The 24,010-nt window shown below is 45.4% G+C and overlaps 1 protein-coding gene across 3 annotated transcripts in view; it reads left to right on the top strand.

Annotated features, from left to right (window-relative positions):
* The window catches only part of HMCN1 (hemicentin 1), a 316,075-nt gene that overhangs the window by 134,502 nt on the left and 157,563 nt on the right, over positions 1-24,010 (top strand). For all 3 annotated transcript variants that reach the window (XR_014220481.1, XM_082225398.1, XM_082225397.1), the window contains exons 24-31: positions 1,589-1,861; positions 3,606-3,701; positions 4,447-4,641; positions 7,416-7,546; positions 10,667-10,814; positions 11,696-11,822; positions 17,611-17,765; positions 22,108-22,386. Coding sequence is in view for 2 of the 3 variants with exons in the window: in XM_082225398.1 (XP_082081524.1) it covers positions 1,589-1,861; positions 3,606-3,701; positions 4,447-4,641; positions 7,416-7,546; positions 10,667-10,814; positions 11,696-11,822; positions 17,611-17,765; positions 22,108-22,386 (1,404 nt within the window). In the remaining variant the exon portion in view is untranslated. The remainder of the gene's footprint in view (positions 1-1,588; positions 1,862-3,605; positions 3,702-4,446; positions 4,642-7,415; positions 7,547-10,666; positions 10,815-11,695; positions 11,823-17,610; positions 17,766-22,107; positions 22,387-24,010) is intronic.

Genomic DNA, 24,010 nt, shown 5'->3' with positions numbered 1-24,010 from the left:
CTTCTTGGGCACAGTCTGTTGGAATGTCCTCTTCCACAAATCCTATCTTAATGGAGAGAAAGTGCAGTGTAGCAGGCATCTTTAACAGCTTTTCCAGACGCCAAAGAAACCCACAAAATCTGTAATCAACAAATTACGCTAGTAGGACCGCAAGAAGTTTTGTAAGGAGAAATATACGAAGTGTTACAAAGTAGAAGAAGGCAGAGATATTGGTTATGAGTTTGAAATGTAACGGGGAAGATAAGAAATGCATACAGAGAGGTTAGATTGGAAAATTTTCAGACAGGATTGATGGAAGTCAAAAATTTGAATAAGATGTAAAAGTATGTTTAATTACTGTTGAAAATTATATGTTAAAAAAAAACCTAATAAAAAATTATATTAAAAAAAAAGAAACCCACAAAATGACAGACCCGCCAACATACCTCGGGGGGGGGGGAATAGGGACATTTCTCACTCCTCTCCAACTGACCCTCCTCAACTCCCCTTTTTTCTTGTTCTCCTGCCCACAGGGCATTTGCACCAACGGGACACAGCATACAAGCCCTCCACTATCCTGAGAAAACCCCTTAATCCCATTTTTAAAAATTATTATTATTCTTTGGTAGATTTACAAAAAATAAAAACGCACCCCAATAAATAAATTGGAGAAAGGGGTAAGATTAGACATGCATGCAAAAAGCATTTTTAAAATAGTAATAAAAATGAAGACTCCTTGCGTTCTGCTCTGCTCCCCCATTCTTCCCGCCCAGGGCGGATTTCTGCTCTCTGCAGTTCAGAGCTAGCGCATCACAAGGACTGGGCCTTGGCGGCTGCATCCGCTCCCCCTCCTCTATATTCAAGGGGAGGAGAGGGGAGATGGTTCTGTTTGGGAAGCTGGAATGCCTGCGCTGATGGAATGGTGTTAAAAACACAACATTGAATTCTGCCCTAAATAAACTCAACATATGGCTCTTTGTGGACGCGGGTGGCGCTGTGGGTTAAACCACAGAGCCTAGGACTTGCCGATCAGAAGGTCGGCGGTTCGAATCCCCATGACGGGGTGAGCTCCCATTGCTCAGTCCCAGCTCCTGCCAACCTAGCAATTTGAAAGCACGTCAAAGTGCAAGTAGATAAATAGGTACCACTCTGGCGGTAAACGGCATTTCGGTGCGCTGCTCTGGTTCACCAGAAGCGGCTTAGTCATGCTGGCCACATGACCCGGAAGCTGTACGCCGGCTCCCTCGGCCAGTAAAGTGAGATGAGCGTCGCAGCCCCAGAGTTGGTCACGACTGGACCTAATGATCTGGGGTCCCTTTAACTTTACTTTTTTATGCTTCTTTATGTGCTTTAGCAATTGGAATTTGCTCCACAATCAGTATGGTTAAGAGCAGGGATGGGTAACCTATGGCTCCCTAGATGTTTCTGGACCACCGCTTTGACCATAGGCCATTCTAGCTGGGGTTGATAGTTAAGAGGGTGCTCTACGTTGATTTTCAAAGTCTTTAAGCCATGTAGAGGCCAAGTGCTGCACTCCCATCGATCATCTCTTACTGAATGATCTGATAAAACCTTTCTGTTTCAGCACTAACTAACTCACTTTGCCTAGTTCCTCCAAAGATACAACGTGGGCCTCGAGTGATGAAAGCAAAAGCTGGGTCCAGAATCGATATACCTTGCAACGCACATGGGATCCCACCTCCAACGATCACTTGGCTTAAAGACCAAAATCCCATTTTGGTAGACAACAGGCAATATGGTGCCTCTTCAGACGGGGCTCTCAGAATCAGCAAAGTCTTGATATCCGACTTGGGAATCTACAAGTGTGTGGCAAGTAACATTGCCGGCCGCGATGAAGCTGAGATAATGGTCCACGTTCAAGGTACTATAGTGTTGGAGCCAAAAATGTTAGCACAGTAATGGATTGTCCCTTTAATTTTTAGTATGCTATAGCACAAAACAAGAAGCATGTGAGGAAAAAATATGTATTTCGTCTGAGTAGGATTCAACTTTTTAACATGAGATGAGACACTCAGGTATCTTGTTCAAGCTTTCCGTTTCAACATTATCATTTTCTCTCTTAGTGAAGTGATAGGGAGCTTGTTTGGCCACTATGTATATGACAGGAGTCTTGCAGACTTCCACTTTCTCTGGATAATTCTTTTAGCTACAAGGACACATGCGGCAGTCTTCAGATTTACACCAGTAAAGAATGTATGAGAGATTGGCCTGAAGCTTCTGACATCTCCAATGTAGTTAATGTATGCTGCCAGCAAAGCCTTAAACAAGCGTTCAACGATGCATTTTAAAATTCTCTTCTCTATATCCTCAGTAGTGCAATTGTCACACTCTCTGTAACATCAGACACAGGCAATTTCACCCTGGTTTGCAAACACTGGCTACTTTCTGGATGTTACTTTGAGTGTTTTTATTTATTTAGATACCCCACTCTCTTCCTTAAGGGTAGATATCTTAAAGCAGCATAAGAGTCAAATAAATAGTCAAATAAGTCCAAGTCCAATTCATATCTGACCAGAGGCAAGCTGGGCTACAGTTGGGCTGTCCAGAATCTGACCTGGCCCAGCAGGTGCCAGCGTTGCTTCTCCCCTCGACCATTTGCTAATAAACACAAAGGTGCGTTTCAAGCCTCAGGTAAAAAGCCAGGCTTGCGGACACATGTGGTTTGCATTCAGAGAATGTGGCATTCGGAGAATGGGTGGCGCTGTGGTCTAAACCACTGAGCCTCTTGGGCCTACCGATTGGAAGGTCGGCGGTTCGAATCCCGGTGATGGAGTGAGCTCCCATTGCTCTGTCCCAGCTCCTGCTAACCTAGCATTTCGAAAGCACGCCAGTGCAAGTAGATAAATAGGTACCACACTGGCAGGAAGGTAAATGGCGTTTCCGTGCGCTCTGGTTTCTGTGACGGTGTCCCGTTGCGCCAGAAGCAGTTTAGTCCTGCTGGCCAACATGACCTGGAAAGCTGTCTGTGGACAAACACCTGCTCCCTCGGCCTGAAAGCGAGATGAGCGCCACAACCCCATGGTCACCTTTGACAGGACTTAACTGTCCTAGAGTCTTTTACCTTTACCTTTGCCTATTTCAAGTCTCAGGTAAAAAGCCAGGCTTGCGGACACATGTGGTTTGCATTCAGAGAATGTGTGGCTTATTTCCACTGAAAAGTTCTACTGCACCCCTAGTTGCCATGTGAAGTGAAATGAGGAACCAAATGTGCTACCCAGAGAATGAAATCAAACCTTCATATTTTTTAAAGTGCTTTAAAAAGTAGGAATGAAACTATGTAATTTGAATACAGTGGTACCTCGGTTTTTGAACATAATCCATACTGGAAGACCGTTTGAGTTCTGAAACGTTCGCAAACCAAAAACTCAGTAGCTCATGTTTCATGTTCAACTTCTGAGGCGTGTTCAAAAACTGAAGCATTTACTTCTGGGTTTGCGGCGTTTGAAAACCGAAACGTTTGTCAACAGAGATGGATCCAAAACTGAGGTGCCACTGTATCAGATTAATTCGTATTTCTGAGTTTTAAAACAGAATTTTGAGAAACTTACACGTTTTGGGAAATCAAGCGACGCAATATTTAATTTCTGTTCCTTCCCTCACTTTAGAACCTCCTACTGTAGGTGCGCTTGATCCGCCGTACAACACTCCACTGCAGGAAAGAGTAGCAAAGGAACGAGTTGCCTTCCCATGTCCAGCCAAAGGTATGGAATGCAAGGTTATCCATGTACCTAGAATCTCCTGCAATTGTTCTTGGAAACCTGAGGCATCTTCTCTGCCACATTGCCAGTAGCTACTCCTGGTAGAGTGGAAGAAAACCCAGTTAATTGTTTTAAAAATTCACTGGGTGTGCTGACATAGTTCAATTGGAGTGCATTGTGGGTCCCAACTAAAGAAGAATGAGAAGTTAAGTTGACATAATATGCACAACTTGCAGACTTAACATATAGAATAAGAGAACAAGAAAACATGTTTAAAGAAGATTGGGAAATGTTTATTGAATATATGGGAAATAACTGTGTACAGATGAAAACGCTGGCAGCATTAAGATAAATTCAACAGTGTAAACAAGTTTTGATGGATGCAATAATGGAATACTGAATGGTATAGTTTTTTTTTTTTTTTGTAAAATATGCAGGGATTTGTGATATGCAAAATGAACCATGGAAAGAGAAGAAGGGAAGTCATTGATATCTTAAGGATGTAAAAATGAGTATTTTAAATTGTAAAGCAGAAAATTTAATTAAAATTATATACAATCTAAGTGCATTGTTAGACAATCTAGTGCTTTGTTCTTGGGTTGTTGTCGTCTCCATACAGGGCTTGTGTCAGTTAAATTACTGGCCTGTGTTTCATTGAAGACTCCCAAAAACCTTATTATTAAAGTATTTCCTTTTTTTAAGCGAAATTTCAGAAGCCACGTATAGCACGTTCTGTCCTTCTCTGCAGGTACCCCAAAGCCTGTGATAAAATGGTTGCATAATAACAAGGAGCTAACTGGAAATGAACCTGGCATTTCAATCTTGGAAGATGGCACCCTGCTGGTTATTGATTCAGTCACACCATATGACAATGGAGAATACGTCTGCGTTGCGGTCAATGAAGCTGGAAGCACAGAAAAAACTTACAACCTGAAAGTTCATGGTAAACAAGCACCAAATATCTTTCTAATGCTATAGGGACGCGGGTGGCGCTGTGGTCTGGACCACTGAGCCTCTTAGGCTTGCCGATCGGAAGGTCGGCAGTTCGAATCCCCACGACGGGGTGAGCTCCCGTTGCTCTGTCCCAGCTCCTGCCAACATAGCAGTTCAGAAGTACACCAGTGCAAGTAGATAAATAGGTACCACTGTGGCGGGAAGGTAAATGGCGTTTCTGTGTGCTCTGGTTTCTGCCACGGTGTCCCATTGCACCAGAAGCAGTTTAGTCATGCTGGCCACATGACCCAGAAAGCTGTCTGTGGACAAACGCCAGCTCCCTCGGCCTGAAAGCGAGATGAGCGCTGCACCCCATAGTCTCCTTTGGCTGGACTTAACCATCCAGGGGTCCTTTACCTTTACCTTTTTACCTAATGCTATACAGTGGTGCCTCGCAAGACGAAATTAATTCATTCCGCAAGTTTTTTCTTCTGGGGAGTTTTTCGTCTTGCGATGCACGGTTTCCCATAGGAATGCATTGAAAATCAATCAATGTGTTCCTATGGAAACCGCCTTCAGACCAGGTCCGGGGACAGTCTGTCCCCCGACCTCTTCTGAAGGCTGGGGGGGGGGGCTTTTCTTCCCACCGCCAGCCTTCAGAAGGCTGTTCTGAAGGCTGGCGGTGGGAAGAAAAGCCCTTCTCCCCACCTCCCGCCCTGCAAGCTCCGGGGACAGGAGGGCTTTGCTGCCACCCGCCAGCATTTTAAGATCGCCCGGGACAGCGGAGAAGTCTCCGCTGCCCCGGGAAGGCAGGCGGGGGGGGAGCAAAGACTTTTGCCCCCCGCCGGCCTTCAGAAGAGGTCCAGGACCTCTTCTGAAGGCCGGCGGTGGGCGAAAGTCTTTACTCCCGTCCGCCAGCATTTTAAAAGAGGTCCCCGGAGATTTCCCTATGGGCTTTCTTCTTGCGAAGCAAACCCATAGGGAAATTTGTCTTGCGGAACGACTAACTCTTTCATCTTGCGAGTTTTTCGTTTTGCGAGGTGTTCGTCTTGCGAGGCACCACTGTATTTACAAATGTTGTTTGTTTTATTCTTTCAATTGACTTCAAAATTGTTTTTTTTATAAAAAAAACAAGGCTCTGCTTGCAAATTGACTAGGTTTTCGGTATTAGTTGAATAAATGTCAACCCCAGGGGTGGGGGCACACTTCACTGTGAGTGGAAGCTAAATAATAAAAAAGACAAGAATGCCCGCTTCGATCAGTGGAATTGGCACTGCTGCAGGTGCCACATAATATCTGTTCCGCATTTGTAAGGACTCACTTGTTTGGTGTGGCAGCGTCTGCCCTTTGGAACTCTCTGCATAGTGAGATCAGGCAGGCGTCTTCACTGTAGCCTTCTCAGTTCCTGCTAAAAATGTTCCTGTTTAGACAAGCCTACCCAGATGCTTAAGGCAGTGTTTCCCAACCGGTGTTCCGCGGCACACTAGTGTGCTGTGAGACGTTGGCTGGTGTGCCGTGGGAGGGAGGCGGGCGAGTCGGGCGGTGAGAGGCGGCGGCGGCGAGGATCCGCGTCGAGCCGGGGGCGGCTCCGCGGTGGTGGTGCCGAGGTTTCTCTCTCCCTTCTCCCCTCACACACACACACAGGAAATAACACAGGATCAGCTGACAGGACCCAGCCAATGGGGCGGCGGCGGGGCAGCGTGCGCAAAAGGGAGGAGCGCTAGACAGCGGACGAGGAGGAGGCCGGCATGTCCGGGCAGCAGCAGCAACAACAGCAGCAGCAACTCCCGGCGACGGCTCCTCAAGCCCCGGGCAACCCTACTCCCTCACCGGCCTCGGCCGCCCTCCTGCTCCACCCGCCGCCGCCTCCCCCGCTGCCGCCCCTCCTCCGCCCGCTATCGCCGCCACCACCACAACAGCCGCCGCCGCCTCAGCTGCCGCCGTCCCTCAGTCCCTCGCTCTGCTGCCTCCTCCCCCCCACCCCCAAAGCTTGGAGGTTCCCCGGCAAGGGGGAGGGAAAAAAATTGAAAACTTTCACTTTCGTGCGTCCCTCCCGGCGTGACGCTGCGCGCTGACGTCACGGGGCTGTAATGGTGGTGTGCCGCGAGATTTTTTTCATCAAACAAGTGTGCTTTTGCCCAAAAAAGGTTGGGAAACACTGGCTTAAGGGACGCAGGTGGCGCTGTGGGTTAAACCACAGAGCCTAGGACTTGCTGATCAGAAAGTCGGCGGTTCGAATCCCCACGACGGGGTGAGCTCCTGTTGCCCTGTCCCTGCTCCTGCCAACCTAGCAGTTCGAAAGCACACCAGTGCAAGTAGATAAATAGGTACTGCTCTGGCGGGAAGGTAAACGACGTTTCCGTGTGCTGCTCTGGTTCGCCAGAAGCGGCTGAGTCATGCTGGCCACATGACTCGGAAGCTGTACTCCGGCTCCCTTGGCCAATAAAGCAAGATGAGCGCCGCAACCCCAGAGTCGATCACAACTGGGCCTAATGGTCAGGGGTCCCTTTACCTTTACCTTTACGCAGATACTTAGTAAGTTGAGGTAATTTTAATCTGTTTTAGTATTTTTACTCTTGTTTGCTTCGAAGCAGGGTTGTAAATCTTTCTTGATTTTGCAGTGTTATATTTTGTAAAAACCGCTTTGAGGGTGTGTTTTTGCAATTTAGCAGTTTATAAATTTTATGAAATGAATAAATAGTTAATAAAATAATATGTTTCTAAAAAGCAAAACCAAGCACCCAAATGTCCACGTAAGTATTTATTCAGCTTCTTTGATTGCAGTTCCACCTGAAATCAGAGATCAGGACAAGGTAACAAATGCATCTGTGACTATTAATCAGCCCCTAAGTCTCTTCTGTGAGGTATCTGGCAACCCATTTCCCATCATCACTTGGTACAAAGCTGATGTTCAGGTATGTATAGGTGTGGTCGATTCTCCCCCGCCCTACAAGTCAAATAAATAAAACCCAACAAAGTTAATTCCTCTTCCCCAGTAAAAGCTTCCTGAAAGCTTTCAGGAAGAACTCTGTAATTTTTTTTGCTAACTGCTCTTTGGTGATGGTTGTCTCCTTCGGATAGATTTCGACTGAGTGCTGCATATATTTAAGCAGTGTTTATACTTCAAATGGTAGGTTGCTGTGTGGCTTAATGATTACAATGGTCATTCCATGTAATCCCTTGCAAAGAACTGTACTTTGGTGAAAACAATCATTTGTTAATTAAGAAGTATAACTCTAGTGGCTCAGAGTGTTCCCTGAATTCTCCCCCCTTTTCTCTGCCTTTTACTCTACCTACCTATGTTTCTGCTGTTATTTCTATGCTGGCCCAATGTCCTCATTTACCTGGAAGCCTGAGACTTGGAGCCAGGTTGAGTAGTGTGTTTGTGTGTAAATACGAATGCAACTTCAGCTCATCTGCATGTTGTATTCTGCAAGTTGAAGCTATAGCTCCTTACTCTTGGATTTTGATTTTTCTTTGGGTATAGACTACCCATGCCCTTGCGTACAACTGACCACCAAGCAGCAAATTTGTCCAGTTGTGGACAAATTTAAGTAGACTATAGGTATTCAAATCCATATATATATTTGTCAGGTGACAAACAGGGTCATTAATTGGCCCTGTGAGGATGTCTTAAGACAGATGTCATGGTGTTTAGGTGCAAGATGTTAGCAAGATGCCTGGCAGTTGAGTATGTTCTCTTCAGAATGTTGTAAAACAAATAATGTCCTACATCCAACTTTGCTCTTTCCTGTGTCTTTATTGAGTTGCTGGTAAAATCCCACCATTACAATAATAGAATGCATATTGAAGGCTTTTGGCTTCAGAAATCATATATTTTTTATTGCGCTAGCCATAGGCCATGGCATACTTTTGGCTTCAGTGGACTATAGCTGTCTGTTTGAGCCTGGAGATAGAACCTATAGCCCTTCTGGTGTTGTTATACTCCAATTCCCATCATCTCCAGCCAGCATAGCCATAGGGAAGAAGGCTAGTCTTCTTCTTCTATGGTGATCACTCGTAGCCAAATAAGATTGTTTTTCATGAACACAGTTTTAATAGTGAGTCCGTAAGTGACTGTGGAGGCCAATTCTGGATCCACACGTCCTTCCACAGTGGGGACATAGTTTTCTTGGTGGGAGTTGATCACGGTGAGGGTTTGCCAAGCGTGCCTTCCTCTTAGCACATTTCTCCCTTTTGTCCTGAGTTTGGGCATCTTCAAAGTCAATGACACCTTTGGTAAAAGCTGTTCTCCAACTGGAGCGCTCGCAGGCCAGTGTTTCCCAGTTGTCCGTGTTTATACTACATTTTTTTAGATTTGCCTTGAGAGAGTCTTTGAACCTCTTTTGTTGACCACCAGCATTACGCCTACCATTTTTAAGTTTGGAATAGAGTATTTGCTTTGGAAGATGATAATCAGGCATCCGCACAACATGACCAGTCCAACGAAGTCGGTGTTGAAGAATCATTGCTTCAACACTGGTGATCTTTGCTTCTTCCAGTACACTGGCATTAGTTTGCCTGTCTTTCCAAGTGATGTGTATGGTTTCCCTCCACCAGTGTCCAGCTTTTATATTTGTAAATAAACTCAAATATACCCATCTAAGAGAAGGAAAGCTGTGATCCTAAATCTCCACTGCTTTGTGTGATATCTCCAGGAGAATGGACGGCTAAGGGGTAAAACGCATCTGAAGTCCCTAGGATGGTTGGGTGATACCTTGTACTCCTCCTTTTGGCAACCCGTGCAGCCAAGCTGGTTCCATATACATTGCTCTGGTCCGCTCAGCCAAGAGAGTGAATCTTGTCATCTGGGCAGCCCAGGACCTCTGTATACACTGCCCAGGCTTGTGCCCCAGGGAGGTTCTTTCGGTGCTGCTAATGCAGTGGCTTGACTTCACCCCCAGAGGCGTACTCCATTGTCTCTCGAGACAGACAGGTGCTAACAGCAAGTCGAATATTGCAAAAAACACTAGTAAGTCTCCAGTGACGTCCTTCCAAAGCAAAGCAAACCTGGATAAACTCCGTGACCCTGAAACTTCCCAATGTTTGGAGAAGTAGGTATTGAGCAATATACCGTATTTTTCGCTCCATAAGGCGCACCTGGCCATAAGGCGCACCTAGTTTTTAGAGGAGGAAAACAAGAAAAAAAATTATCCGGAATGAAATAGTGGATGTATGATTTTTGTGGTTCATGCTTGTGGCCACAGACATGTGTTCTAATGGTGAATTTGGGGTGACCCAATGCAAAAATCCTGAGGATCCACGTGGACCCATGCTTTGTAAGCACATTTTTGCACCATTGCAGCCCCAGGAAACAGTAGATGTGTGATTTTTTTGGGTGCAGGCTGTAGCCATGGACATGCTATGTGATCTGATGGTGAATTTGGGGTGACCCAATGTAAAAATCCTGAGGATCCATGGGCTTTTACTTCCACCCTCCCAGGCAGCCTACTGTATATCTAGCGGCCCTTATCTCTTTCCCTGATCAGCAAACGATCAGCGGCTTTGTTTCAACACCCCCTTCCCTCTTTTTTTTTAAAAAAAAAGCATGATCTGCTTTTTGCCCCTGGGCAATTCAGCTCCAGGGACCATGCATTCGCTCCATAAGACGCACAGACATTTCCCCTTACTTTTTAGGAAGAAAAAAGTGCGTCTTATGGAGCAAAAAATACGGTAAATCAGTTATTCACTTGTGCTCATGATGTGATGGGCTGCAAGAGTGGAAGGGTTATTATAGCTCTGGGCTATAGTGATTTTTCCAGTCCTGCTGCCTGCATCCTTGCCCTAGTAGAAAACTAGTTAAGGAAACAACTGCCTCTTCAGATTTGGAAGATCATAGTGATAATTTATTGCCATCTGTAAAACTATTTAGCCTCTGCCATGACTCCTAATTGCAGATCATGCTTTATAACTTTCAGGAATACTGTTAAAGTATGACTGGCCTAATTAGGCCCAGGAAATGGTGTGGGTAAGTTAGATTATTCAGATGCTAGATTTGGCAGGTGTTGAATTACTTGCTCTTGGATTGTTTTCAGGTGGTGGAGAGCAGCACTCTGCAGATTTTGAACAATGGGAAGCTGTTGAAACTTCTTAAAGCTGCAACTGACGATGCTGGACTGTATTCATGTAAAGCCACCAACATAGCAGGAAGCTCAGAGAAATTCTTCAGTGTAGATGTGCGAGGTTGGTATTGTTAAAGATAGTAATCTTGAAAAAGTAGCCTTTAGTATTTCAAGTATACCTGACATTTAATATAAGCATAAGTTATAGAAGAGTGGTGGGGCACCTAATTCCAACTCAGGATTTCTTGCATCTTTTTACAATATCATCTAAGTGCCCAGCAGCCCTTATTAATTTTGTTTGTTTATACTTTTCAAGTTTATACATTTCACTAATTTTACAATCATTTTGACATTTCAAAACTTGACTTCCTTCCCCCTCTTTCTGCGGTTCCTTAAATTTGTTTTTGATATCTTCTTTTCATATCCAAATTAACTTAATTTGCTCCTTTATTCATTTTCTTTAAATATATACTGCAGATTGTCACAGTAATCCTGCCAATGTTTAGATCTATTTGCAATTTATCTGTAAAGATTCGATAAACCATTTCCATTCTTTTTAAAAACTTATCTTGATTTCTTAATTCTTCCGGTAAGTTTCATCATTTCTGCATATTCCATAAGTTTTTGTATCCATTCTTCCTTTGCTAGGACTTCTGCTTCTTTCCATTTTTGGGCAAGTCACATTCTTGCCGCTGTAGTAGCATGCATGAATAAATTTCTATACATTTTAGGTAGTTCTCTCCCTATAATTCCTTAAAAGAACAGCTTCTGTTTTTATTGGGTTGCTTTTTTTTTTACAAAGGTTAGTTTAAACATCCTTTTCATTTCATTATATATCATTTCCCAGTAAGCTTTAAGCTTGGCCCTTACTAATTTTGGTTGCTTCTTCTTTCAATGTGATCTAGCCCCATCTATAAGAGTCAGGGAGCATGATACATTTTGTTTAACCACTCTCCTCCTCCCTTTTGACTAGTGATTCTCATTGTTTCCTTTCCCACCAAGTCCCACCCACCATAAGAGGTGCCGACACATCTAGCGAAGTTTCCGTCGTCCTCAACCACGATGCCACCTTGGAATGCAGAGTCAGTGGTACTCCTCTCCCCACCATCCAGTGGTTCAAAGATGGAAAGTAAGTATCCCATTCTTACATTGATGGAAGATAGTAAAGAGAGATGAGGAACTGTTGTCTTCCTGTTGATATATCGGTAAATAATAATAATAATAATAATAATAATAATAATAATAATAATAATAATTTATTATTTGTACCCCGCCCATCTGGCTGGGTTTCCCCAGCCACTCTGGGCGGCTTCCATAGAAACCAAAAAACACTAAAATATCATACATTAAAAACTTCCCTGAACAGGCCTGCCTTAAGATATCTTCTGAATGTCAGGTAGTTATTTATCGTTTTGAAATCTGATGGGAGGGCGTTCCACAGGGCGGATGCCACTACCGAAAAGGCCCTCTGCCTGGTTCCCTGTAGCTTTGCTTCTCGCAATGAGGGAACCGCCAGAAGGCCCTCGGCGCTGGACCTCAGCGTCTGGGCAGAACGATGGGGGAGGAGACGCTCCTTTAGGTATACTGGGCCGAGGCCGTTTAGGGCTTTAAAGGTCAACACCAGCACTTTGAATTGTGCTCGGAAACGTACTGGGAGCCAATGTAGGTCTTTCAAGACCGGTGTTATGTGGTCTCGGCGGCCGCCCCCAGTCACCAGTCTAGCTGCCGCATTCTGGATTAGCTGTAGTTTCCGAGTCACCTTCAAAGGTAGCCCCACGTAGAGCGCAATTGCAGTAGTCCAAGCGGGAGATAACCAGAGCATGCACCACTCTGGCAAGACAGTCTGCGGGCAGGTAGGGTCTCAGCCTGCGTACCAGGTGGAGTTGGTAGACAGCTGCCCTGGATACAGAATTGACCTGCACCTCCATGGACAGCTGTGAGTCCAAAATGACTCCCAGGCTATGCACCTGGTCCTTCAGGGGCACAGTTAACCTATTCAGGACCAGGGAGTCCTCCACACCAGCCCGCCCCCTGTCCCCCCAAAACAGTACTTCTGTCTTGTCAGGATTCAACTTCAATCCATTAGCCACCATCCATCCTCCAACCGCCTCCAGGCACTCACACAGGACCTTCACCGCCTTCACTGGTTCTGATTTGAAAGAGAGGTAGAGCTGGGTATCATCTGCATATTGATGGACACCCAGTCCAAACCCCCTGATGATCTCTCCCAGTCAAAGTAAATTTAAATGTAAAGGACCCCTGGGAGGTTAATAATAATAATAAATAATAAATTTTTATTTATACCCAGCCCTTCCCTGTTCAGAAAACCGGGCTCAGGGCAGCTAACAACAAATTTAAAACACTTAATTGATGCTACAAAAAGCAGCATAAAATGCAGTATAAAACGTGAATAACAATAAAATCAAAAATCAATTTAGGGGGGGAAATCCATCCAATAAACATTAGATGATCACCAGGGCTAGCTGGCTAAATTAGACCTATTTGGGCCAGCGAGGAGATCAGGGGAGAATTAGCTGTGGGATTCCAGAGCAGGTAATCTTCATAAAAAGGGGAGGGGGAGGGAAGGAAGGGGAATAAAAGATCATGCTAAGTTCAAATTGAAAGCCAGTTGGAATATTTCTGTCTTACAGGCCCTGCGGAAGGAAGTTAAATCCCGCAGGGCCCTGGTCTCATGGGACAGAGCATTCCACCAGGTCGGAGCCATCACTGAGAAGGCCCTGGCCCTGGTGGAGGATAATCTAACTTCCTGGTTAAGTCCATTCAAAGGCGACTATGGGGTTGTGGCGCCCATCTCGCTTTCAGGCCGAGGGAGCTGGTTTTTTGTCCACAGACAGCTTTCTGGCTCATGTGGCCAGCAGGACTAAACTGCTTCTGGCGCAACAGGACACCGTGACAGAAACCAGAGCCCACGGAAACGCTGTTTATCTTCCCGCCACAGTGGTACCTATTTATCTACTTGCACTGGTGTGCTTTTGGACTGGTAGGTTGGCAGGAGCTGGGACAGAGCAATGAGAGCTCACTCCATCGCAGGGATTCGACCTGCCGACCTTCTGATCGGCAAGCCCAAGAGGCTCAGTGGTTTAGACCACAGCGCCACCCAAATGGGTGCACACAGCTACAGTTGGGCCACACATCAGTCCTCTTTTTTCCTTTCTTTGCTGGAACTCATCGAAACTCAGTTCTGGCACCCCTCAGGTGGGCACCGTTGCCATTTCATCAGAACAAGGGAGCCATTTGTGGTGAGTTCCAGCACCTCTTTTTTCCTCGGAAAAAACAGCACCGGTTCTTTTTAATACAGCTGTTTTGTGCAAGAGCCGTTCTGTGCAAAAGAGCTCCCATAAAATAAATGAAGAAACAAAAAATGTGAACGTGGTTGGGAAAAGGCAGGCGGCGTCCTTTCCTTTGGGCCAATGGAAGCAAAACGAAATAGGGACTGTGGTGACAGACTGCAGCACATGAAAAGCAAAACAAAGATACAACCTACAGACAATGTGTTTCAGTGTGTTCACAGTCGAGTAACATGCAGTTTAAATTGGAATTTCTTCTTCTATGGGATTGCTTGGGAAAATCTAAATTTAGCGGGGGGAGGGGGGGTGCAGGTTGCCACTTGAATGAAAGGGATTTCCCCCCTAGGAAAAAGTAGAGACATAATCACCTTTAAATTCACATAAACTGATCGGCAAGCCCAGATAAAAGTTAAAGCTGCTCATATGCCCAGTTCAGTAAGTGTGCATGCACATGAAAGCTCATACCAATAACAAACTTGGTATGGGACGCAGTTAGTGCTGTGGGTTAAACCACAGAGCCTAGGGCTTGCCAATCAGAAGGTCGGCGATTCGAATCCCCGCGACGGGGTGAGCTCCCGTTGCTCGGTCCCTGCTCCTGCCAACCTAGCAGTTCGAAAGCATGTCAAAGTGCAAGTAGATAAATAAGTACAGCTCCGGCGGGAAGATAAACGGCGTTTCCGTGCGCTGCTCTGGTTCGCCAGAAGCGGCTTAGTCATGCTGGCCACATGACCTGGAAGCTGTATGCCGGCTCCCTCGGCCAATAAAGCGAGATGAGCGCCGCAACCCCAGAGTCGGCCATTACTGGACCTAATGGTCAGCGGTCCCTTTACCTTTTAAAGGTGCTACTGGAAGGAATTTTTTTATTTTGTAGCAAAAGGTTACTCATGTTCCCCCAAAAGCTCCTCTTCTACCTGTCATCTACTGATTTGGCAGACACGCTGACATATGCTAAAACATTATTTTCAGCCATTCAGCTTTAGTAAATGAACACCACCATGGCTTTTAGGAATGTAAAAACCTGCTGAAAACAGGTACTAGACCATACCTTCTTGTGACGTTTGTAGTCCCAGGGTGAAACAAGGCTTTGTGTGAACCGAGACAGCAGGTTCTCAGGGCTTTAAGATCAATCTGCAGATGTCATTTTCATATCTTTTCAAAAAGCAGCCTCATGAACAGCGGTGTATTGGAAACTTGTGAATGGAAGCCTTAATGAAATGAGTGTGAGTGACCCCAGGAGATATTGCAAGTGGATCAAGCCTATTATTTTATTTGTTCGGCAGAATAGAGAAGAAGGTGAAATGTTTTTACAGATGCGCAGAGTTACATTCCAGCACAGTATACTGCAGAGTTGAGATTTTGAGCCTCTGAACTACACATCTTCCAGGAAAAGCCCATTAAGGGGATTGAACTTGGCAGTACAAATGTTAGTTGGACAACAAAAATGAGTATATAAATATTCTTGGACAAATAGCATTAGCGTTTCGTAATGCAGGCCAGCAGCCAAAGTGGATATTCTAATGGCAACTGCAACTTGGAAATCTGTACAGTGTAGAACACTGCCGGTAGCTGTTACCTGATGCTTTATCTTTGGGTATTTTGGAACCACTTTGGGCTGATTTGCACACAGGTTCAGATGGTTAAGATTGAGGAAGGGAAACATTTGGCCCTCCAGATGTTGTGAAATCACAACTCCAATCAGCTTTGGCTATTGGCCATGCCGGCTGGAGCTGATGGGAAATGTGGTTCAGGAACATCTGGGGGTGTGTCAAAGATTTTCCCATTATAGAATCTAGTCCAACCCCCTGCAATGCAGGAAATTCAGCTAAAGCATCCATGACAGATGGCCATCCAATCTCTGCTTCAAACCCCCCAAGGAAGGAGATCCTAAGTTAAGAAGTTTAATAATTGAATAAATGCTGTCAGACTGTGGCTTCGAATTGTTTGGGCACATCTACATAACAAATAAAGGGACGCAGGTGGTGCTGTGGGTTAAACCACAGGGCCTAGGACTTGCCGATCAGAAGGTCGGCGGTTCGAATCCCCATGACAGGGTGAGCTCCCATTGCTCGGTCCCAGCTCCTGCCAACCTAGCAGTTGGAAAGCATGTCAAAGTGCAAGTAGATAAATAGGTACCGCTCCGGCGGGAAGGTAAACGGCGTTTCCGTGCGCTGCTCTGGTTCGCCAGAAGCGGCTTAGTCATGCTGGCCACATGACCCGGAAGCTGTATGCCAGCTCCCTCGGCCAATAAAGCGAGATGAGCGTCGCAACCCCAGAGTCGGCCATGACTGGACCTAATGGTCAGGGGTCCCTTTACCTTTACATAACAAATGTAAACTGTTAGGAGCCAGGTTTAAATGTTGGAACAATGTGATTTTGTTCATTGAAACCCTAAGGGTGACTGCTTGCTGATCCCTAGCTTCCTGCTTAGAACTGCAGCTTCCACAGTTCCTTAGTTTGTTGACGCTGTGACAATTCAGTAGATTTTTACATTGATTTGAATTTTGTAATGCAGACGCACCATTTATGTGCAGCAGGTTGACCTAGTAGGGTTATGGCTGGAGATGCATGAGGTACTCAGATCTCTGCAGATTTCAGTAGGAACTATGACTTGATCCATACCTCTCAGACTAAAATACAGACATTGAACTTAGATATTCACTAGTTTTTATATTTCCTAAAATGTTCTTGTGCAGTCCTCTGCTCCGTAAACATATCAAACTGCATTTAGAAATGTGCATTTGGAATGAAAATGCCTAACCTCCTCACAAACGTGGTGCAACCATTAAAGGGTAAAGGGACCCCTGACCATTAGGTCCAGTCGTGGCCGACTGGGGTTGCGGCGCTCATCTTGCTTTATTGGCCGAGGGAGCTGGCGTACAGCATACAATGGCCAGCATGACTAAGCTGCTTCTGGCGAACCAGAGCAGGGCATGGAAACGCCGTTTACCTTCCCGCTGGAGTGGTACCTATTTATCTACTTGCACTTTGACATGCTTTCGAACTGCTAGGTTGGCAGGCGCAGGGACTGAGCAACGGGAGCTCACCCCATTGCGGGGATTCGAACCACCGACGTTCTGATCGGCAAGTCCTAGGCTCTGTGGTTTTACCCATAGCACCAATTAGTGCTCAATAAAAAGGTCATCTGGAAGTGACATTGTAGTATATCTTAATAGGTATATCATTTAAATTTTGATATTATGCCAATAAAGGCTGAATGAATGAATGAATGACGGTGTTGCTTGGCAATTTCCCCTCGCCCTTGCATCTCCCCTGAATAATCTGATTTAGAAGATGTGGTGACCTTTCAGAACAGCAATGGAGATGGTAGTGGAGGAATGAAGGGGGAGGGGGAACTGCTAAATATTTCTATGATCCCCATTTCATTGGTGGGAGACTCATTTTGCCATCAGTTTGGGGATCCCAGCTGGATACACCCGTTTGGTTACAATAACCCAATACTGATGAGTTGAAGGAGTGGTGTATTCCACATAGTGAAATCCTAGGCATGTTTATGCAGAAATAAGTTCCAGGTTACTCATTGTGGCTTGTGTGCACCCACAGTATCATAGGAGTGGTGGTGTGTGTTTTTTTGTTTTTTGTTTCCTCCAGGCCCCTCTTCTTAGAGGATCCTAATATTGAGGTTTTGGATGAAGGCCAGATCCTGCGCATTAAGAGTGCTCGGAGAATAGACAAAGGGCGCTATCAGTGCAGTGCAGCCAATTCTGCTGGCAAACAGTTTAAGGAACTCAAACTCACTATCCACGGTAAGTAACTTACATATGCATGATCTTAGCAAATATTTTCTGTTTGTTTTGGTAAGGAAAACAGTGGAAGCGCTTGATAATCCTGGCTAACACACACACACACACACACACACACACACACACACACCTCAGTGCAAATGCATTTTAGTTTATATCATTTATTATTCCCAGGCACATAGCGCAATATCCCAACTGCAACAGAGAGAATTAACAAATTTAAAGTTTCCTTATTCGTTGCTCCCAAGATTCCAAAAAAACCCACCCCCTCTCCAGCTTTTGAACCAGCAGAAACCCCTTATTCTTTATTGGGCATTTGCTTTGAGATGCTTCATAGGAAGTCATTCGTAAATGAAATAAGCAGACAACATAAGTTTTAAAAAAAAGTTGTTAAAAGTGCCTGAAGACTGCCAGATTGGTGAGGTGATTCTTTTTGCTGAACCCCTTTATCTCGGAAGGAGTTGATGGGGGATCTTTGTCAGGAAAGCTTGACCTCACTTCTTAGTTAATTTCAGCGTAAGTAGAGAATTTGCAGACATTCTCCAGGGCATAGATTGTGAGCAGAACCGAAGGAAGGAAGGAAGGCTGGCAGAAAAAACGTAGCAGAGATTTATGTGGGGGTTGTAATTATTGTCTAGCCCTGACAGAAGCCAGGCAGAACAACTTGAATCTTATGTAATAATTGAGACAGGAAACTTGTGATAGACTGCCAGAATGCTTTAAGAGGAGGTCATTAGCGATCTTGCACATCAAGGCTGCATTTGAGTGCAGAGAGAGCAAAAACAGACAGGAGACCGAAAAGGAGGAAAAAAGGGAATAATCTGTGTGGGGTGTGGGGGCAGTCTGTGCAATGCAAACTGACCACATGTTCTGGGCCTTCAAAATAGAACAGGGCAGACGATGTAGGTTTGAATGGGACAGTATATCCAATTACCTTTCCTAGACTCTTTGACCCCAACTGCAGACAGTCGTTCAGAGGGTGGGTGTGAGACCTAGACAAGAAATGTTAATATTTAATCAGCTGTTTACTTGTCTGCCTTCTAAGAGGGTAGTAAGTGAAAAAGAGGGACAATCTGAAATCACCTCTTCCACTGTATTTGTTTCATTTCTGTTTAAATTGAAGGGACGTTTTTAATCCCCCTCTCCTTTGCCTTTGGCTCTGTAGTTGCTCCCACGTCTTCTGGGTACATGTAAAATGTCTGCCTACATGGTTCAATCTGAGGGTATGTTTTTGATGCAATAATCCAGCTCCCAAGGGACTGAGCACAAAAGGATAAACATTGACAGAGGCTTTTTACGTGGTCTCAAACCAACATGGCAGTGATGACAAAACCAGCTAACAGATACACGCTAAGGGAGGGTCAGAGTCCTCTAAGCTGCCTTTAACTTTTTGACTCTGTCTTATGCCGCAAGTTACAGTGAACAGGTTTTTTAAAACATTAAAAAGGTTATGGTCCTAATGCTCTTGTTCACTCTATGGGCAGTCAAGACTTGGTATTCATGTTGTAGCCCAGGCATAGGCAAACTTGGCCCTCCAGGTGTTTTGGGACTACAACTCCCATCATCATCCCTAGCTAACAGGACCAGTGGTGAGGGATGATGGGATATGGGGCTGGTTCTACTAGAGGTTACCGCCCACACACTTCTGCTGCGCTTCCTGCTTGTGTGGTGGCACCTCGGTAAAACCACTTCTTACTGGTTGTAGCAGAGTTTTCCCCGGAGGCAGAGGACAAGAACAGGAGTCATACTCAAATTCACAGTCAAGAGCTTCTTTATTGCTTGACTGGTTGCACAAGCATTTCTGTTACTATGATATACAAGCCATTTACATTCCTTCTTTATCTCTCCAGCATGTTATAATCTCAGTCCAGTAATTAACAATCCTGACACAGCAAAAATCAGTATCGGCAGCACACGTTGTCTTACTTCCAAAGTTGTCAGTGTGCGTGCTGACAGTGTGTGTGTGTGTGCTTTCCTTGTGCGGAAATTGCAGCCTGCAACTTCCTCCCTTTATTTGCACCTCCGGCTGACACCAATCAAGCCTAGAGTACCACACCTACGCACTAAAGAAAATTCTGGAACCCTCTTTAAAGCTTCCAGGAACTTTGATCTGTTTCTTAAAGAATGTTTTCCTAACAGGTTCACATTAAAATGCAAACGGAGCCAAATTCCTCCCATATCTCTGGATCTGGCGCAGTGCAGGGCTCCTCTTTGCGTAGAAACTAAATCAATCCTGTCTGTCTGTGTTGATAACAGGTTCAAAGAGACCCCAGGACAGCCTTTCTCAACCTGTGCGTCCCCAGATGTTGTTGAACTACAACTCCCATCACCCCTAGCTAGCAAGGCCAGAGCTCAGGGATGATGGGAGTTGTAGTTCAATAACATCTGGGGACCCACAGGTTGAGAACTGCTGCCCCAGGATCTCCTTAGGTACGGATACTGGAATCAAAATGATGGACAGGTCAGATGAGCCCGTTTTGTAACAGGTGGGAAAATGTTTGCCTGAAGAGATCTTAGACGGGAGGTCACCCGTCATTCATGCAACACCCCTGCCCCAGCAGTGTTTGTTTTATTAGGCCTTTCGCATCTTTAAAGTGCCATTTTGAATGATATCTTGGAACCTGGGGTGTTGGCAGGTTGCAATCAACCGACTTGTTTGGCAGCGCGGGGCTTACATTGGCAGGCAAACATTACCTCCACCAGCAGTCAAGCTACTCATTGAGGGTTTGGCTTGTGCGCGCAGTGGATGTCGCTCGCAGTGTCTCGCAGGAGCATCTGCAAATGATTAGTTTACATACATTGTTTTTGGCTAGGAATCCACATAAGCTGTTGCCTCCAGAGGACGGGGAATTATTCTGGGTTTCAAGGAATGCCGAAACCAGCGCAGTGTTGAAGTGTTACTTGTGGTTCTCAAAATATCGAGTCGGGTCTCCTGAGGGAAGGCAGAAAGGGTGTCTAGGGTGAAACTTAAGGCTCTCCTTAGCCAATCTGAGCCCCATATTATTTTGCTTTTTTGATGTGCTGAGCTGACTTGACAATGGCTGGCTGAGTGTCAGTGAAGCAATCCGTTCATTTTATTATTGATTTACATGGATGTTTTTTTCTTCAACTCCGGAACCCTCCTCTGTTTGAATTAGGCTGCAGGATCCACATGGTTCAGCAAGCTCCCTTTTCACCATTCTTTTACCCAGGGCGAAATAAAATGGAACGGTGCCTGTATGCCCAGGAAGGCCTCTGTTGTGTTTGGGCAGATGGCTTCACCAGGATAATGTGCAAGAACCTCTGTCCTGAATGTGCATGCAGTCTCTTTAAAATATTTGGGATATGTTTTCTCCTTTTGTTTTTCTCTCACACACCCAAACATGGATCAAAGGGCCTTTGGGAAGGAATCTTGTAGGATATGACAGACATTAAAAAGGCAAAGGGACCCCTGACCATTAGGTCCAGTCGTGACCGACTCTGGGGTTGTGGCGCTCATCTTGCTTTATTGGCCGAGGGAGCCGGTGTACAGCTTCCGGGTCATGTGGCCAGCATGACTAACACCGCACAGAAATGCCCTTTAACTTCCTGCCGGAGTGGTACCTATTTATCTACTTGCACTTTGATGTGCTCTCGAACTGCTAGGTTGGCAGGAGCTGGGACCGAGGAACGGGAGCTCACCCCGTCACGGGCATTCGAACCGCCGACCTTCTGATCGGCAAGTCCTAGGCTCTGTGGTCTAACCCACAGCGCCACCTGCGTCCCTTATGACAGACATTAGCGCTATGCAATTCAGAGAAACGCTCAACGTAGGTTTGAAAGCAAATTCAAAGTTATTATACAGGCTGCTATCTAAACATTAAAGGCACCCCCATTTATTGACTGTGAGATGCTTTAAGTACTTTGCAATAGTGGATTATATTTTGTAATAGTTAACAGTTTATATATTTTGAAGTGTATGCCATGCTTTAGTCTAAACCTTGTTTCAACACTTAACACAATGAGCAAATAAGAGTGTTCACAAACAGTGCATATCTGAGTTTATATTTTGAAGACGGTTCCAATTAGATTTTTCTTGTCTCTTGCTAGTTTCTCCCATTAGGAGCCTGTTTAACCAACAAAAACTATTGTGGTAAATCTGTTCCCAGATGCTGCTGCTACAGATGGCGGGTGGAGGAAACTACATCACCCTGTTTTTTGTTTTGTTTTTGCTGTTGTGGGGTGGGGAAAACAATTTGTCCACTGAAAGCCCTTTAGAAACCAAGTCATAGTTAAGCTCTGGCCTCCTTTGCGTTCTAAGACTCTTCCTCTTCTTTGCATCTTGATTTTTACTGTTTTTCTCCCCCTTTTCCTTCCCTGAAAACAGTCCCACCTGCAATCAAAGGCGGAAACATTACCACTGAAGTGTCAACATTGCTGAACAGTGTGCTAAAGCTGGAATGCGAGACAAGAGGAATCCCAGCTCCTACCATAACGTGGTATAAAGATGGACGCCCTATTGCGTCGAGCCCAGAAGCTCTTTACCTGGACAGGGGGCAATTCCTTCAGATTCCTCGTGCGCAAGTTTCTGACTCTGCAACGTACAGCTGCCAGGCAACCAACGTAGCTGGGACTGCTGAAAAAACATTCCTAGTGGATGTCTACGGTAGGAAGGAGACAAGAAAGAACAGACTTATTTGTTCAGCGTGCAGTCAGAAAACTGGAATTTGATCTGTCCAGCCGATCTGGGCCTCCCCTTGACTCTTCTTGGCTTGTTATTGACTGCTCTTAGGTTTTCAGTTGGTTGAGCCAAATTGATATAGGAAGCTTCAGAGGGTGGCAGACTTATTTTAAGCATAATATGGGTGATAAGGAGAGGTGGGGGGAGCTGGATCCTGCCCCATTCCCTGCCTGCACATCCCCTCTGAAACTTCTCCTCCTCGGTCAGTTTTATCGCAGTGCAGATTACTTCTAGTCTCAAGGAACACCAGTGGGCTCCATCTCCTACCTCCTCTCCCATGTTGTGCTTTAGATGCATTCCCTTTTTATAAAGGCAAACCCATAGAGGATAAGGATATCAGTGGCTGCTAGCCATCATGATGGCTTAATAATATAAATAAATAAAACCCAGCCACTCTGGGCGGCTCCCAACAGAATATTAAAAACACCATAAAACATCAAACATTAAATACTTTCCTAAACAGGGTTGCCTTTAGATGTCTTCTAAAAGTCAGAGAGCTGTTTATTTCCTTGACATCGGATGGGAGGGCATTCCACAGGGCGGGCACCACTACCGAGAAGGCCCTGTACCTGGTTCCCTGTAACCTCACTTCTCGCAGTGAGGGAACCGCCAGAAGGCCCTCAGAGCCGGACCTCAGTGTCCGGGCCGAATGATGGGGTGGAGACGCTCCTTCAGGGATACAGGTATATAATACCTCTGGTATCACAAAAGCAGTAGGTATCAGTTGCTGGGGAACACAAGTGGTGCTGTCCAGAGGTTCTGTTTATGGGGTTCTCTAACCCGTCTGGTTGACCACCATGAGGGTGGGATGGTGTTTGAGGAAATAGGCCTCTGGGCTCTTAATGAGTTCTTATGTTTTAATTTGGCGACAACCCAGTTCTTACACATTATAGGTCCACCACAATGTTGAGACTGCTGATCAACAATCACTACCCCCAGGCATTATTCAGGGAAAAGTCACAAGTCGAGAAGCAGCTCAGAGTGATTCAGTTGTTGAGCTTTCTCACTGGAAATTACTTATTTTGCTTGTCATGAGGAAATCCAGCAACATATGACAGCTTTGAATTTAAAAAATGGCTTTCCCTACAAAAAGCCAGTTTAACCAATGGGTGTCCTCACTTACCGTATTTTTCGCTCTATAAGACACACCTGACCATAAGACGCACCTAGTTTTTAGAGGAGGAAAACAAGAAACAGTGGGTGTATTATTTTTGTGCTTCATGCTGTGGCCACAGACATGATATGCGATTTGACGGTGAGTTTGGGGTAGCCCAATGCAAAAATCCTGAGGATCCATGTGGACCTGTGCTTTGTAACCACGTTTTTGCGCCATTGCCACGAAACAATGGATGTGTTGTTGTTGTTGTTTGGTGCAGGCTGTAGCCATGGACATGCTATGTGCTCTGATGGTGAATTTGGGTGACCCAAAGCAAAAATCCTGAGGATCCATGTGCTTTTACCTCCCCCCTCCCAGGCAGCCTCCTTTATCTCTAGAGTCCCTTATCTCCCTCCCGATCCCTTGCCGATCAGCTGCTCAGCGGCTTTGTTT

The sequence above is a fragment of the Podarcis vaucheri genome, assembly GCF_965113315.1.
Source record: "Podarcis vaucheri genome assembly, chromosome: 6".
In the NCBI taxonomy this organism is placed as follows: Eukaryota; Metazoa; Chordata; class Lepidosauria; order Squamata; family Lacertidae; genus Podarcis; species Podarcis vaucheri.
Note: the sequence above shows the minus strand (reverse complement) of the source record. Positions and strands in the feature narration are given on the sequence as shown.